The following is a 13045-nucleotide window of genomic DNA, read 5'->3' on the forward strand; positions in this document are numbered from 1 at the left end:
GAAGTTTTTGTCATAGCAAATGGACAGGAGAATTTGCAGTTAGTAGTACATTGATTGATTCTCAGTCCACATTGGGAAATGAAAGAGAGAACATTTTGGTGATAGAAACGTAAGTTTTCGAATGTACAACACAAAGAGTGAACTGTGTATTTTATGTAATGTAACATATCAATATTGGTTCATCAGTTGTAACAAACGTCCCACCCTAATGCAAGATGTCGCTAATGGGGGAAACAGATGGGGAAGAGACAGGGAGATGAGGAGGTATACGGGAACTCTCTGTGCTTTTTGTTCAGTTTTTCTGAACCTAAAAGTGCTCAAGAGTTGAGAAGTTTTAAGTAACTGGTTGAATGTTCCTTAAGCAAGTTCTTAGCATACAAGTTCGTGTTTAACCCTGACCCTTGGGATTTCTCAGGTAAGACCAATCTGGTTTGCAGTTTGAGCTGTTACGTCAGGTAGATTTGCCCCTCTGTTTTTCTGATGTTCATTAACTGTGCTTTTGCCTCTTCTCTGTCTCTATTGAAACAGTTGGAATGCCAAGATGCCTTGGAAACAGCAGCCCGAGCTGAGGGCCTTTCCCTGGATGCCTCCATGCATTCTCAGATCAGAATCCTGGATGAGGAACATCCCAAGGGAAAGTACCATCATAGCTTAAGTGCTCTGAAGCCCATCCGGACCACTTCCAAGTAAGAGGCTCTACCAGCTAATGACTTGTCTGTGAAGCACCAAAAGCGTTTTTGAAAATTCGGGCTAAATTCGGGCTAAGATTAGACCATTTGGGAAGACCCGTTGTTAGTCAGGAGCTCTGTTTACGAAACAGTGTCTCATAAATGCTGGCTAGCCTCTCTGTATGCATTGACAATTTTGTGTTTTGGGTTTTCTCTCCTTAGACACCAGCACCCAGTGGACAATGCTGGGCTCTTCTCCTGCATGACTTTTTCTTGGCTTTCTCCTCTGGCCCGCATGGCCCACAGGAAGGGGGAGCTCTCAATGGAGGACGTGTGGTCTTTGTCCAAGTACGAGTCTTCCGATGTGAACTGCAGAAGGTAGGCTTCTCTGGTCCGCCCTTGTCTCCCATATAGTGGGTGCATAGGGCCTGAGCTAGGAGGGGGGGTCCGGCAGTGTGATGCCCTCAGCTCTGTGTTCTTTTAGGATCTGAGCTGTCCTGCGGAGGGAGGTAGCCTGGGGATGACTTTCTCTTTGCTCTTCTGCTTTATCTCCTATTTCACCTTTAATCCTGTTTTAACCACGGGCTTTCTCTCTCTCTCTCAGCCCTGCTTCTCTTCCTGAGTCTACAGGGAAATTATGTTGCTGCCTTGTGACAGAATACATTTTTGTGGTAGCTGATTATCATGACTAAAATCTAGTTTGCAACTTTACATTTGACCACAGGATCCTTCAGAAAGGGTTGGGGGCCCTTGAGAAAGGAAGTTCTTAGCCAGAAACGAATTCTATTCAGGGATAATTTTTCTGGGTGGGAAGGAAGGACTTCGGTTCTCATCATTTTCCATATCCCGAGAGGCTCCCTCCCTATACAGGGTAAATATGTAGTTGCCCAGAAAGGGTGTGTTTTTCCCTGAAGGTGAGGTCCATGTACATAGTTTAAAGAAGAGGCTCGTGTGAGTGGTGTCAAAGCCTGGAGACAGAAAGCAATGGCAGGAGGGAATCTAGGGTCTCTGTTCACCTGGGCAGACGTGTAACGGAGGACATGTGCCCTTGTTAAGACTAGAGAGACTGTGGCAAGAAGAGCTGAACGAAGTTGGGCCAGACGCTGCTTCCCTCCGAAGGGTTGTGTGGATCTTCTGCCGCACCAGGCTCATCCTCTCCATCGTGTGCCTGATGATCACGCAGCTGGCTGGCTTCAGTGGACCAGTAAGTTCTAACCATCCTTTCTGACAGTCTCCAGGGGCCCGGCCACGGCCAGCTCTAACACTCTTGTTCTGTTGCAGGGGTTGTGCTCACCGGTGGGCTAGTTAGCAGCCTTAGTGATGCCTCTAGGTCTGTTGAAAGGGAACGGTTGATTTTGGAGTGAATGGTGGCTGGTCCACAGCCGGAAGGATGAGGGGCCGTGTTGCCAGAGAAGAGCCGGAAGCGGCTCGCTCTCCTGGGGCGGGTGAAGACACGAACGATTCCGGCTCTGCGCAGGATGGTGCTTCTTTGTTGCGTGTTGCCATGAAATGACAGTCTTGGTTTGGGGCGAGGTGTCTGGCGGTGCTGAGAGTGGGCGAGAGCAGTGTGGTGTGGCGTAGGCGGCTGGGCTCGTGCTGGTGACGCACCGCACGCCTGGGGGCAGAGCTGTCACGTGTTTGGCGGTTCCACGGCCAGGGAGCCTGAAGAAGCCCGAGGAGCCTTGAGGCTTTTTTTTAGAGTCCAACCTGGAGTCTACTTTAAGTGTTGGTTTATAGTGTAAATCGTGTGGCAGGTGTCGGGGTGGCAGCCGTGGTTTTTCCTAGTGCGTGCTGAAGCAGAGTAGGTGAGAGAGTGACGTTCACACTGTTTCCTGGACACCTGTTTCTTACACCTGCTGTGCTGCCTGACACTTGAGACTTTGATTAAATCTATTCTCTGCATATTTGCCTTGAGGCATCGGAGCAGTAGTTCTCCTTATACTGTGCGTTTTCCGTGTGTGGGTAAGCTGGAGGTTCATGGTTCTGGTAAGTATGTGCCTAAGATGCATGGTGATTAGGTAAAACTAATTTGCAGTTTTTCTGTTTTATTTCTGTTGTTGTTGTCTGTTTGTTTGTTTGTTTGTTTTTAAATGTTTGATGCCTTTTTAAAAGTTCTGATCTCTTTTCTGAAGCAGAGAACACTACTTTTCTGGTATTAGGTTTCTATATTAATTGAGCAACTAACACACTTTTGTATAAGTTTTAAGTAAGAGAGACCATGTAAGTGAATATTATGTTACTGACCAAAATGGCAAACATTTTCATAGGACCAGCTTCCCCCAAGAAGAGCTTCTGTCATTGTTTCACTACAGGGCTGGTGGCTGCTCTGGATCTTCTGTAGAATTCTTTGAGCTGGGTAGCACAGTATATAGGCTTTCTTGATTCCATTTGGCCAGTGCAAGAAGTTGATTGGCTCCCCCCATCCAAAAAAAAGAAAAAGAAAAACCAACAAAAAACAAAACAAACAAAAAAAAAGGTGGGGGGGGAAGAAATACCATAGATTGTTGAGATTTTAATTTTTTATTTGGGAAAAAAAGCTACCTATGCATGTTCAGTTTGGGGGCCTACAGTCACTCCCTTGAGCATCTGCATATTCTTTTATCTCTCTCTTAAGGTACGGCATACTGGAATGCTAACTCTAGTAAAATCTTCTAGGTACCAGGGAACACCGAGAACCTTCCTTTAACAGGAAAACAGCATGCACACTTTTCCTTCTCTCTACCCTCTTGCATAAGAGCAACTTAAGGCCTGTGTTATTTCATAAGATCCCATCCTAGAACAATTGAGAAAGCAATGGTCCCATCCATAGTCTCTCTAAATGATAAAAAGATTTAAAACTACAAGCAAACTTCTTTTTTTGGAGTACCAATTCAAATAAATTTCTTTTTAAATTGGAAATTGAAGAATCAGCCTGGTTTTGAGATTAGTGCTAGCAATGAGCATACCTTCTGTTCTGTGGATTTAAATCCTTTCAAGGAACACCCATTTTAGATTTTTGCACATTTTCTAATATGGCACAACTTTCAAACTGGCTTAGTCTGTTCTTACAGAAATCTGTGTAAGAACCGACTCCCCAGATAGGGGGATATTTCTTTTCTCCCCTCAGGCATCGCTGAACCTTGGTAGCCATATGCAGAATATACGAATAAACGACCAAGTTCGTGTGTAGGTATGTTTTTTTAACTGGCCGGACGATCCAAGGTTTCAGTGATGCCAGTGGACCAGAGCTCTGTGCAGAGTGTCCAGAGGTCACAATAGTGTTAATGGAGTACCAGAAAGCTTAAGGGTATGGTCCTGACCTAAGATGAGTGGCCAGACTTGCTAAAGTTAGAGACGATATGTGGCCTTCTTGGATACGAACAGTTTAAAAAGACCAGGCCTGACCTATGATTTCTGTGTAAAGAATTAGCATCCACCCTGTAGATCTGCAAGAGAAGGCTACCTCCTGCAGTGCTGTATCTTGGTGAATGCTAACTCTGCTCAGGGGCCTTTTGGGGGAAAGGGCAGTGAATAGCCTCTAGAGAGGTAAGTTTCCCACCCTCCCAGCCTCCCCCCAGCTGCAGCTTGCTTGATGCTGTCAGGATCTGGATTTGGGGGGAGTCTCTCTGTAGTGGAACCAGTGACAGAAGCTGTTCTTTAGAATTTTCAGGATGGCTGTATTCTGCGGTCAGAATGAGAGAGTCAAGCTGGGCAGAATCTCTCGCCAAGAGTTCAGGTAAGGTAATGTTTATTCACTGGGAATGCTTTCCACAGCCAGACAGCTATGCTGACAATCTCTCGAGTTTTTCTCCCAGTTTGTTTACGTTTAAATGATAAGTTTGTAACTTTTTTAAAACTAAATTTGGGTTGGATTTTTTTCATGAAAACCTTTTTTTCTTTATCCCATACATACAAAATGGCTTGAAATGTAATTGTTTTTTTAAAGAACCCTATGTGTTGGAAATTCTTTAATCTGCTGTTTCCTCTTTTCCCCCCCCTCCGAAAATTTTACATAATGTAAGCTTCATTATGTCTTTTACCTTCCCCCGGCTCCCCACCTCCGGGAGGTACTAATGCTCTTACCCGGTGCTGAAAAATGGCACTGTAAAGGTATGGGAAGGAAGGAACCCCAAACTACAACCTGCTGTCCTTTCACGCCTTCCTCTGGAGACTGTTCCATCAGTGCTGAGGCGTGTGAGAAAAATGCTTTACGGCACCGCCATCTTACTGAGTTGCTTCACGTGAGGAAAAATGGGGTTTTGACCCTGCCACTCAGTGACTCAGTTCCACATTTTGGATTGCATACTGGAAAAGAAGCCAATCTTCTTGCTAGTAAACCAACAACCCAGCTGTATGCAGTGGTGACCCAAACAATGGATATAAACCTAAAAATCCGAGGGAGGGGAGACGTGGAATACAATAGTTCTCGGGATCTGAAATCTCCTATTTATTTGATCAGGTTATTTACTGACGCTTGACAGAAATCTGATTGGTGGGGATCTCTTAGGATCTGGCGGACATCTGGTATTAATTTCCTTCCAGGAAAAATGAGAAATGCCAGTTAACCCAGAGAGCATCTGGGTTCTGGAATTCAGCATTAGCCGCCTCAGGATAATTGTGTCTGGCCTCCATTTTTGTCTGTCGTTCAGAGCTGGCTTCCACCTACAAGTACCCTGTGCTATAAGGATCCGGGGTAGTTGGGTGGATGGGGTTTCTCGTTCTTTTTTTTTTTTTTTTTTTCCCCTTCCTTCAGGGTAGGGGATCGGTTTGGCTTTCTTTTGTTATGGTTTGTTTTCTCTCATTTTCGGCAAGATCAATTTTAGCTGCAAGGACTTGAAAAAAAGACTCTGAAGGATGCCGCCCCATTTTTCCTTGAGGCCTAGATTTTTGTATTCTGTCCTGAACAGAAGTCCTCCGTCACAGCCTGCTGAACCAGTAGCACCCAGGGATTTTTTTATTTTTTTATTTTTTTAAGCAGAGTTCCCTCTTTGGGGGGAGTTTTTAGTTTAGTTTTGTTTTTTTTTTTTAATTCTCTTTCCTTAGCAGCAAGGTCTTATTCTCGGAGAATCTACCCCATTGCAGACTCACTGCAACTTCAGGAGCCTTAATCGATTAAGTGCCGTCAGCTCGATGTACTACTCCGGACTCTGGCAACAGCTATGGGTTCTATTCTGTATTTCCACTGTGTGTAGCGAAAACAACGGTCGGAGGCCAGATGACGTGTTAGATGGCCAGCCTTGTAAAAACTCGACTCTGTATGTTCCCATGTATGTTACCGCAATGCTCCTTCTGTTGTACAGTCTGTGAGATACTCTTTGAAGATGGTACTTTTATTTTCTATTTTGTTTCATTTTCAATAAAAGTACATTACCTCCCACTTGCTGGTGTTGAATCCTGTCGCTGAATGTGCCTTGTGTGAGTGTGTGCTCCGGCGTTGCAGGACCTCAGAGCTGGAGGTGGCGCTCGGTGGTTCTTGGGGGCTGGCTGCCTTCCCTCCCCGCGGGTGGTGGTAGACATATGCTACCTGAGGTAACACGTTTTCGTTTTTGGGAGGGAGTGGGGAGTGGGGAGGGCCCACGGGAGGGTTTCTGGATTTTGGAATAGTCTGCTTTGTTTGCTCTCTTCTGTACTATTAAACTGCCGATGTTTATTTTCAGGAATGTTTTGCAAATGCACTTCTCACTCTTCCCCAGTCCAACTGTAGGTACACTGTTCCTTTTTATCAAATAAGCACGTTTGAAACGATCCAAAAAAAAAAAAAAAAAGGGTCTTAATTTCATTTAAAGACATGTATCAATGTGTGGAGAGACTGGAGTAAGGTCAAATATATACTTTTTAATGACCGTGTGTTTAGAATTAATTTCAGCTTATGGACAGGTTTATGTTACATTAGAAAGAGGAACGGTTTTGGTGGTGTCCTTAAGGAAGAAAACAACCCAGATGAGGCCGACCTCCCGCGAAACGCCTCGAGTAAATATCCGCGGCCGAGTCGTCAGTCGTATTTGGTCCTTCAAGGTCTTCCTCTGCTTCTGTATGTAGCGCTGTCACAGTGGAGCTGCTTCCTCTTTCTAACTTAACATAAAACTGCGGCATGGTGTGTGGGTGCCGTGGAGATGTTGACAGTGGTGTGTGTTTCTCCCTGTAGGCCTTCGTGGTGAAACACCTCTTGGAATACACCCAGGTCACAGATTCTAACCTCAAGTACAGCTTGCTGTTAGTCCTGGGCCTCCTCCTGACGGAAGTCGTGCGCTCGTGGTCACTCGCGCTGACTTGGGCATTGAATTACCGAACTGGTGTCCGCCTGCGGGGGGCCATCCTAACCATGGCATTTAAGAAGATCCTTAAGCTAAAGAACATTAAAGAGAAGTCTGTGGGTGAGGTGAGTGAGGGGTGTTTGCTTCAGGGCAGAGAGAAAGCTCCCGGCTTGAGCTCTTTCTTTCATTTGGATCTCTGCTTTGGATCTCAGGAGGATCTTCCTCCTGAGACAAGTGACTGGGGTCCTTGCGGGGTCCTCTCATTGCTCTTTGTGTCTCGTAGCTCATCAACCTGTGCTCCAACGACGGGCAGAGGATGTTCGAAGCAGCCGCTGTGGGCAGCTTGTTGGCTGGAGGACCCATTGTTGCCATCTTAGGCATGATTTATAACGTAATTATTCTAGGACCAACAGGCTTCCTAGGATCAGCTGTTTTTATCCTCTTTTATCCAGCAATGGTGAGTAAGCCTCCTTGCTGTATCGTAGCAGCTTCTCCTTAAACTTCTCCACTAGGTTGTATATAGTAGGCGTCGCTGAGGTGTCACATCTCTGATTGGAAATTTCCTCAGAGCAGGTACCTGGTTTGGAAAAGTCTGGAAAGAGCTAGGCAGTGTTCAGTCCCTAGGCAGAATTTTGTCTTGAGAGGAAGTAAGATGTCCTGTGAATAAAGGCCATGACTCTTAAGGAGATTTTAAAAAGAGAGTCTGAGTGAAGGAGGAGGCCAGCAGCTGAACTCTGCCCTTAAGAACACGGTAGTGTCTGAGTCCCTTCGTCTCAATTTGCTGCTAACTGATAGGACTCTGCTGCTTCCCTTTGGTAGCACTCAGTAACCACAATGAGAACAAATACTTTACTTGTCTTAACTTCCTTACAAAAGGATAAGAATTAAATAATATTTTATTATAATTTAAAAGACCACTTTTATTAAAAGGCAGTGCAACTACATGATGCTCATTTTATTTATAATAATCTTAAACAGATTTATTTCCCAGAAAGACTAGACAGTTCTTAAATTTGAATAAGCCCTGACTTGGCATGACATCGCTTTTCCTTTCAGATGTTTGTATCACGGATCACTGCATATTTCAGGAGAAAATGTGTGACCACCACAGATGAACGTGTCCAGAAGATGAATGAAGTCCTCACTTACATTAAATTTATTAAAATGTATGCCTGGGTCAAAGCATTTTCTCAAATTGTTCAAAGTGAGTTTACAGATTTCATATGTGCATGTGGCATAAGGTCCTTGCTTCCTGAGCACATTAGCTGCTAGGAACCCTAATGTCATAGGATCATAATATATTCTTATAATATCTTATGATCTTTATACTGAAAGGGATTTTAGAGACTTGAACTCATAATCTTATCTCGCATAGGAGGAAATTAAGACCAGAAAATTGTGATTTTTTTTTCCCCCAAGATAACTAAGCTAGTTATAAGCAGTTCATTCAGTTGCAAACCCCCCTATCTATACTGTCATCCTACCTGTAATTTTGTGGCCTGTCTATGAAGACATCACAGAAAACATTATCAAGTTGTCTTCTGAGAGCTCCCCCCTTCCCTACCTGCCAAAGGCGCGTGTGCATCGCAGGTGTGAGATGTGTGAGGTGTAAGATCCTGGGGGAGGGGGAGAAGGGCCGCGCTGGGGGTCAGGACAGCTGGACTCTGGGCCTGCCTCAGCTACTCGGTCATCGGGGTTTTTGGTTTGTTGTTTTATTCTTATCTTTTCAAACAATTGACTTATGTTGAGTCACAAGGCCCCATCCTGGTCCTATCCTGCTTCTCCTGATCAGTAAATTCAATGCACACATAAACATGTCTAATATGTGAATGCCACAACGCTTAGAGGAATCATTGGCATTAGACTGGACATTCAAAAAGGTCTCAACAGAAGTTGGAAAAATGGGCCTTAAAAAAAGGTGGCATTTCAGAAGGGTACATTTAAAGGCACTTTAGAGTTGAAAAAAGAAGGCATGTTTCCATTTAAACTTACTTCATAAAAGATGTGGGCTGTTCATTGACCATCACCTCACAGTGAGCTAACTTGAATACATTGCAGTTACAAAAGTTAATGCAGTTTTAGGTTGAATAGAAATCCAGTGTTCAGATCAAGGAAGCTGTTTTATTTTAACTGTCTGATTTATCAATTAAACCTTCAGGAACATTGTGTCCAGTTCATAAACTTTATTTATCAGTGGTCATCAGGAGGAGGTGGCCACTCAGAGGTGTCCAGCAGTGGGTTAGGCAACTTTCATTGCCAGTGGAATGGAACCGATGGATGCTAATTGGGTATCTGCCAAGCATGTTGCAAGCAGGGTGACTGCTGATGGTCCTTTCTGCCTCTCTCATTCTGTGGTTTTATAATTTTCTTTCTGAGAGGCCACTCATCCTTCAGCCCCTGACTTTGGTATCTTTACCTCTGTATATTGGTTTGAAGAGTGTTCTTTCTCATTATGGACTTAGGCAAGGTATATGGTAAATGTGAAAGCAATGGGTTAGATTTTTTAAAATATGACATATGAGCTAGCTCTGAAGATAGTTCCCAATGTCTTGAGCAGTGGTAATACTCTAAGGTCAGTACAAAGCTTCTCAGAAGAATTGCTTTTATGTTTAAAAACTTTTAAAAACACACACACATACACATACACAAAACTTGCCACTTTATTGTCATACCTCCTACTCCATGGTCTTTAGTACTCTAGGGTTGCACTGTTAATAAGGGTCTCTGTTTTGCAAATATTTAAGAAAAATCATTCTGCCTACAAAAATTGTATTTCACTCATCTTCTGTCAATCATCTCACTGCTTTTTGTGTGAAAGCCTCTACCCAGCACTGACATACGGTAGGCACTGTAATAAATCTGCGTTCTTTTTAAATTCTCCATTACCGTGGTGTAGTCTTCCCTGTTGTTTGCTGGAAATAAACAACAACCAGGTAGGCAAACAAAACTGCCATTTGCAGATACAATTACTGTGTTCATCCCTTCTAGATGTAAGATGTTTGCAAGAAAAACCAGACTGAAGGCAGAAGATGTTCATTGCACTGATATGTAGGGACTGCTTTCTGTTAGATTCATTCTGTGACTTGATTCCATTTCAAACCTCAGGCTTATGTACCAGCATTAATAGTGATAACTCTTAGTCATGTTGACCTAGGTTTTGCATCATGGGTGTTAAGGAGTTGTTTTAAAACCTATGTGGCTGAAGACCTACCAAGTCTTCTTTGGTGACAGAGGGCCAATATCCCACGGTTTCTTTTGACTTGCTTTAAAATTGGCTTGCTTTTCATCAGTTGGCTTGCTTTTTATTCTTAGAAATCCGAGAGGAGGAACGTCGGATCTTGGAAAAAGCTGGGTACTTTCAGAGCATCACTGTTGGAGTGGCTCCCATTGTGATGGTGATTGCCAGTGTGGTGACCTTCTCTGTTCACATGACCCTTGGCTTTGATCTCACCTCGGCCCAGGTCAGTGAACCCTCAGGGCTTGGGGAGATTTTAGAAATACCACATATAGAGATGTTCTGGTGCTCTTGTTTCTGGATTTTGAGGTGCCCCCAGTAATCAGAAGGTATTTTTTCTTTCATGTGATTAAGCCAGGAAGAGTGGCGATTCAGCCCTAAGCACGGATAACATGTGGATTGTTTTAAATCAGCCCAACTTTGGATTTAATTCTGAAAATACAGATCATCCTTTGGTTCAGATTTACTGAGAATTTTAATTGCAGGTCTCATGAAAACTCTACCTTTAAAAAAAAGCATACATGGGGCACCTGGGTGGCTCAGTCGGTTAAGCATCCGACTCTTGATTTCGGCTCAGGTCATGATCTCAGGGTCGTGAGATCAAGCCCTATGTTGGGCTCCATGCCCAGGGGGACGTCTGCTTGGGATTCTGTCTCCCTCCTTTTCAGCCCCTCCCCCCCCACTCACATGCACATGCTCGCTCTCTCCAATAAATAAATGAATCTTAAAAAAAAAAGCATACGTGACTCATACCAATTTGACAGTCAGGTTGCTGCCTTCCTTAAATCGATGTCTTGTTATTTTTGTTGCAGATTCTCATCAAGCTCAGTTTCTTTTCTTTTCCTATTTCCAGGCTTTCACAGTGGTGACTGTCTTCAATTCCATGACTTTTGCTTTGAAAGTAACCCCATTCTCCGTAAAATCCCTCTCGGAAGCATCGGTTGCCGTTGACAGATTTAAGGTGAGAGGCTCCCTTCTCTTCCTCTATGTCAGGAGCCGTCCTGGCAAAGCCACAGCTGCCTTTATTCCAATGGGCCACACAAGGCTTTTGTTCACCTCTAGCTTTTTGTCCAGCTGGTAAGAAAGGGGGCAGTAGAGGAGAGTGAATTAAGGGATGGGAATAGTTACCTTTTCAAGTGAATGCGAAATTCTACTTTTTGTTGACAGCCCATCTAGTTCTGGGCTCCCAGGATTTTGTTCTCCTTCAGAGCGAGGCCCTTCTTCCTTGGCCTGACTTGGGTGTATGTCCTAAAAAACTCCTGGGCCTCTTTCGGTGATTCAAACCGGAAGATCCGAACTGTTAGGTGACTGTCAGCTTTTCCTCACCTTGATCTACCGTTACATCGACCTCTACCAAAATGCTCTTGTCATTTTGATTGGTCGATATGCTACGCCCTTTTCCATACTTTCTTTTTCCTGCCCTGTAGTCACCACTCCTGATGCAGGGAATGCAGTGACATGGGAATAGTTGTACAATGAGATCATGTTGCAAAGTGCAGCTAAGGAAATATCAGGTTTTTTCTGGAGGTGGTTAGTTGATCATGCTTTAACTGTCTTCTTTATGCCTTCAGAGTAATACAAATAGATGATACAAGAGGTCGATAGATTCAGGAGGGTGAGGGGAAGAAGCAGCACCTGTGTGGGCTGGAATTCCTTGACAATGCCCCTGCAGGGAGTAGCTTCTACATTCCTGCCAAGCCTTCTTGTCTAGTGCAGAACAATGAAAAAACGATGCTGGTTGCTTGAAGGTTTGGGGGGAACAAATTGAGACGAATGGAGAATATGAAGAATGGAGAAGAGCTTTCCAAGATTTATTTATATTCTACTTGTTTACAGTTAACAAGGTGAATTTTGTTTGGGCAAGAATGCCAGTCCTCAGGAATGCATCCCCAGCTCTGTGCCCTCCCTCCCTCCAGCCTGGCTGCTAGAAGGCGAAGAGCCAGAGCCATAAAAAAGAAATAGTCTAATTGTAATCAGAGCTTTATATTGCTGAGTCTGCAATACCTAGTTATGGAAGAAAGCATATGTTTTGACCATAAGATTGTCCTCCTGTCATTGTTAGTTGATAATATAGGTTTGTTCACCCTATGTTTCTCAAGGGCTTTCTTTTCTTCCATTTACCAGTAGGGATTTGCATTTGCAGGTGGCTTTTCACACCACAGCTCCCTCCTCTATCCAGGGAACTTCAGAGTTAATAATAGAAGCAAAATCACCCACAGCTGTATTATATGCCCCTTGAGACTTCAGTTCCATTCTGTCTTATTCTTCTTGGCAGGCTCCTCCTGCCCCTCCTGTCTCTCCTCCTTCCCCCCACCCTCCCCTTCCCCTACCTTCTCCACCTGCTAGGAGGATGATAACAGGTAGAAAGGGGTAAGAAGCCACCTTGTGACTTTTCGGAGATTGTTGTCAGTAGAGGGTTGCCAGTTTTAGCAAATAAAGAGACAGGACCCCCAGTTAGTTAATAACCACATGGGATATACCTATACTACCAAATTATTCATTGTTTATCTAGAATCAAAATCTAACTAGATGTTCTGTATTTTATCTGGCAACCTCTGTCCCCTCTTCTGCTCAACAGATGTACTCTGAGTGCATGAGGGTTCTGTTTTGATAGTTGGTGTCCTATGGTAAAGTTGAGGTTTATGGTTTATGTACCTCTAAGATTCTGTTGTCCTGGCAGGTGCCAGTCCAAGTAGATATAAATTCAAGTGTTGTGAGTCCCTTGTGTGCCTCCGCATGTCTCAAGAGGAGGACAGGCTGCAGGGAGCCCATGGGAAGGAAATGGGGAAGGAGCTGTGCAAACTGGAGCACTGGCTTATTTTTTTAATAGTCCATGAGGCCTGAAAGATCCCTTTAATAACTCCTTAGAGGAGAGAAATGATGGGAATTCTGTCAGCGTATGGTTTTAC

At 44.1% G+C, this 13045-nt stretch overlaps 1 protein-coding gene across 14 annotated transcripts in view; it reads left to right on the plus strand.

Moving 5' to 3' along the window:
• The window catches only part of ABCC5 (ATP binding cassette subfamily C member 5), a 175963-nt gene that overhangs the window by 116920 nt on the left and 45998 nt on the right, over nucleotides 1–13045 (plus strand). For 7 of the 14 annotated variants that reach the window (XR_010409385.1, XM_045903264.3, XM_064584433.1 and 4 more), the window contains 8 exons: nucleotides 529–686; nucleotides 891–1046; nucleotides 1725–1872; nucleotides 6793–7026; nucleotides 7185–7358; nucleotides 7958–8105; nucleotides 10214–10362; nucleotides 10990–11097. Coding sequence is in view for 13 of the 14 variants with exons in the window: in XM_045903264.3 (XP_045759220.1) it covers nucleotides 529–686; nucleotides 891–1046; nucleotides 1725–1872; nucleotides 6793–7026; nucleotides 7185–7358; nucleotides 7958–8105; nucleotides 10214–10362; nucleotides 10990–11097 (1275 nt within the window). In the remaining variant the exon portion in view is untranslated. The other 7 variants (XM_045903271.3, XM_045903273.1, XM_045903269.3 and 4 more) reach the window with 5 other exon arrangements.

This window comes from Mirounga angustirostris, unplaced genomic scaffold (genome assembly GCF_029215605.1).
Source record: "Mirounga angustirostris isolate CCGP_5_RB_7025 unplaced genomic scaffold, mMirAng1.0.hap1 SCAF_1, whole genome shotgun sequence".
NCBI classification, from domain to species: domain Eukaryota; kingdom Metazoa; phylum Chordata; class Mammalia; order Carnivora; family Phocidae; genus Mirounga; species Mirounga angustirostris.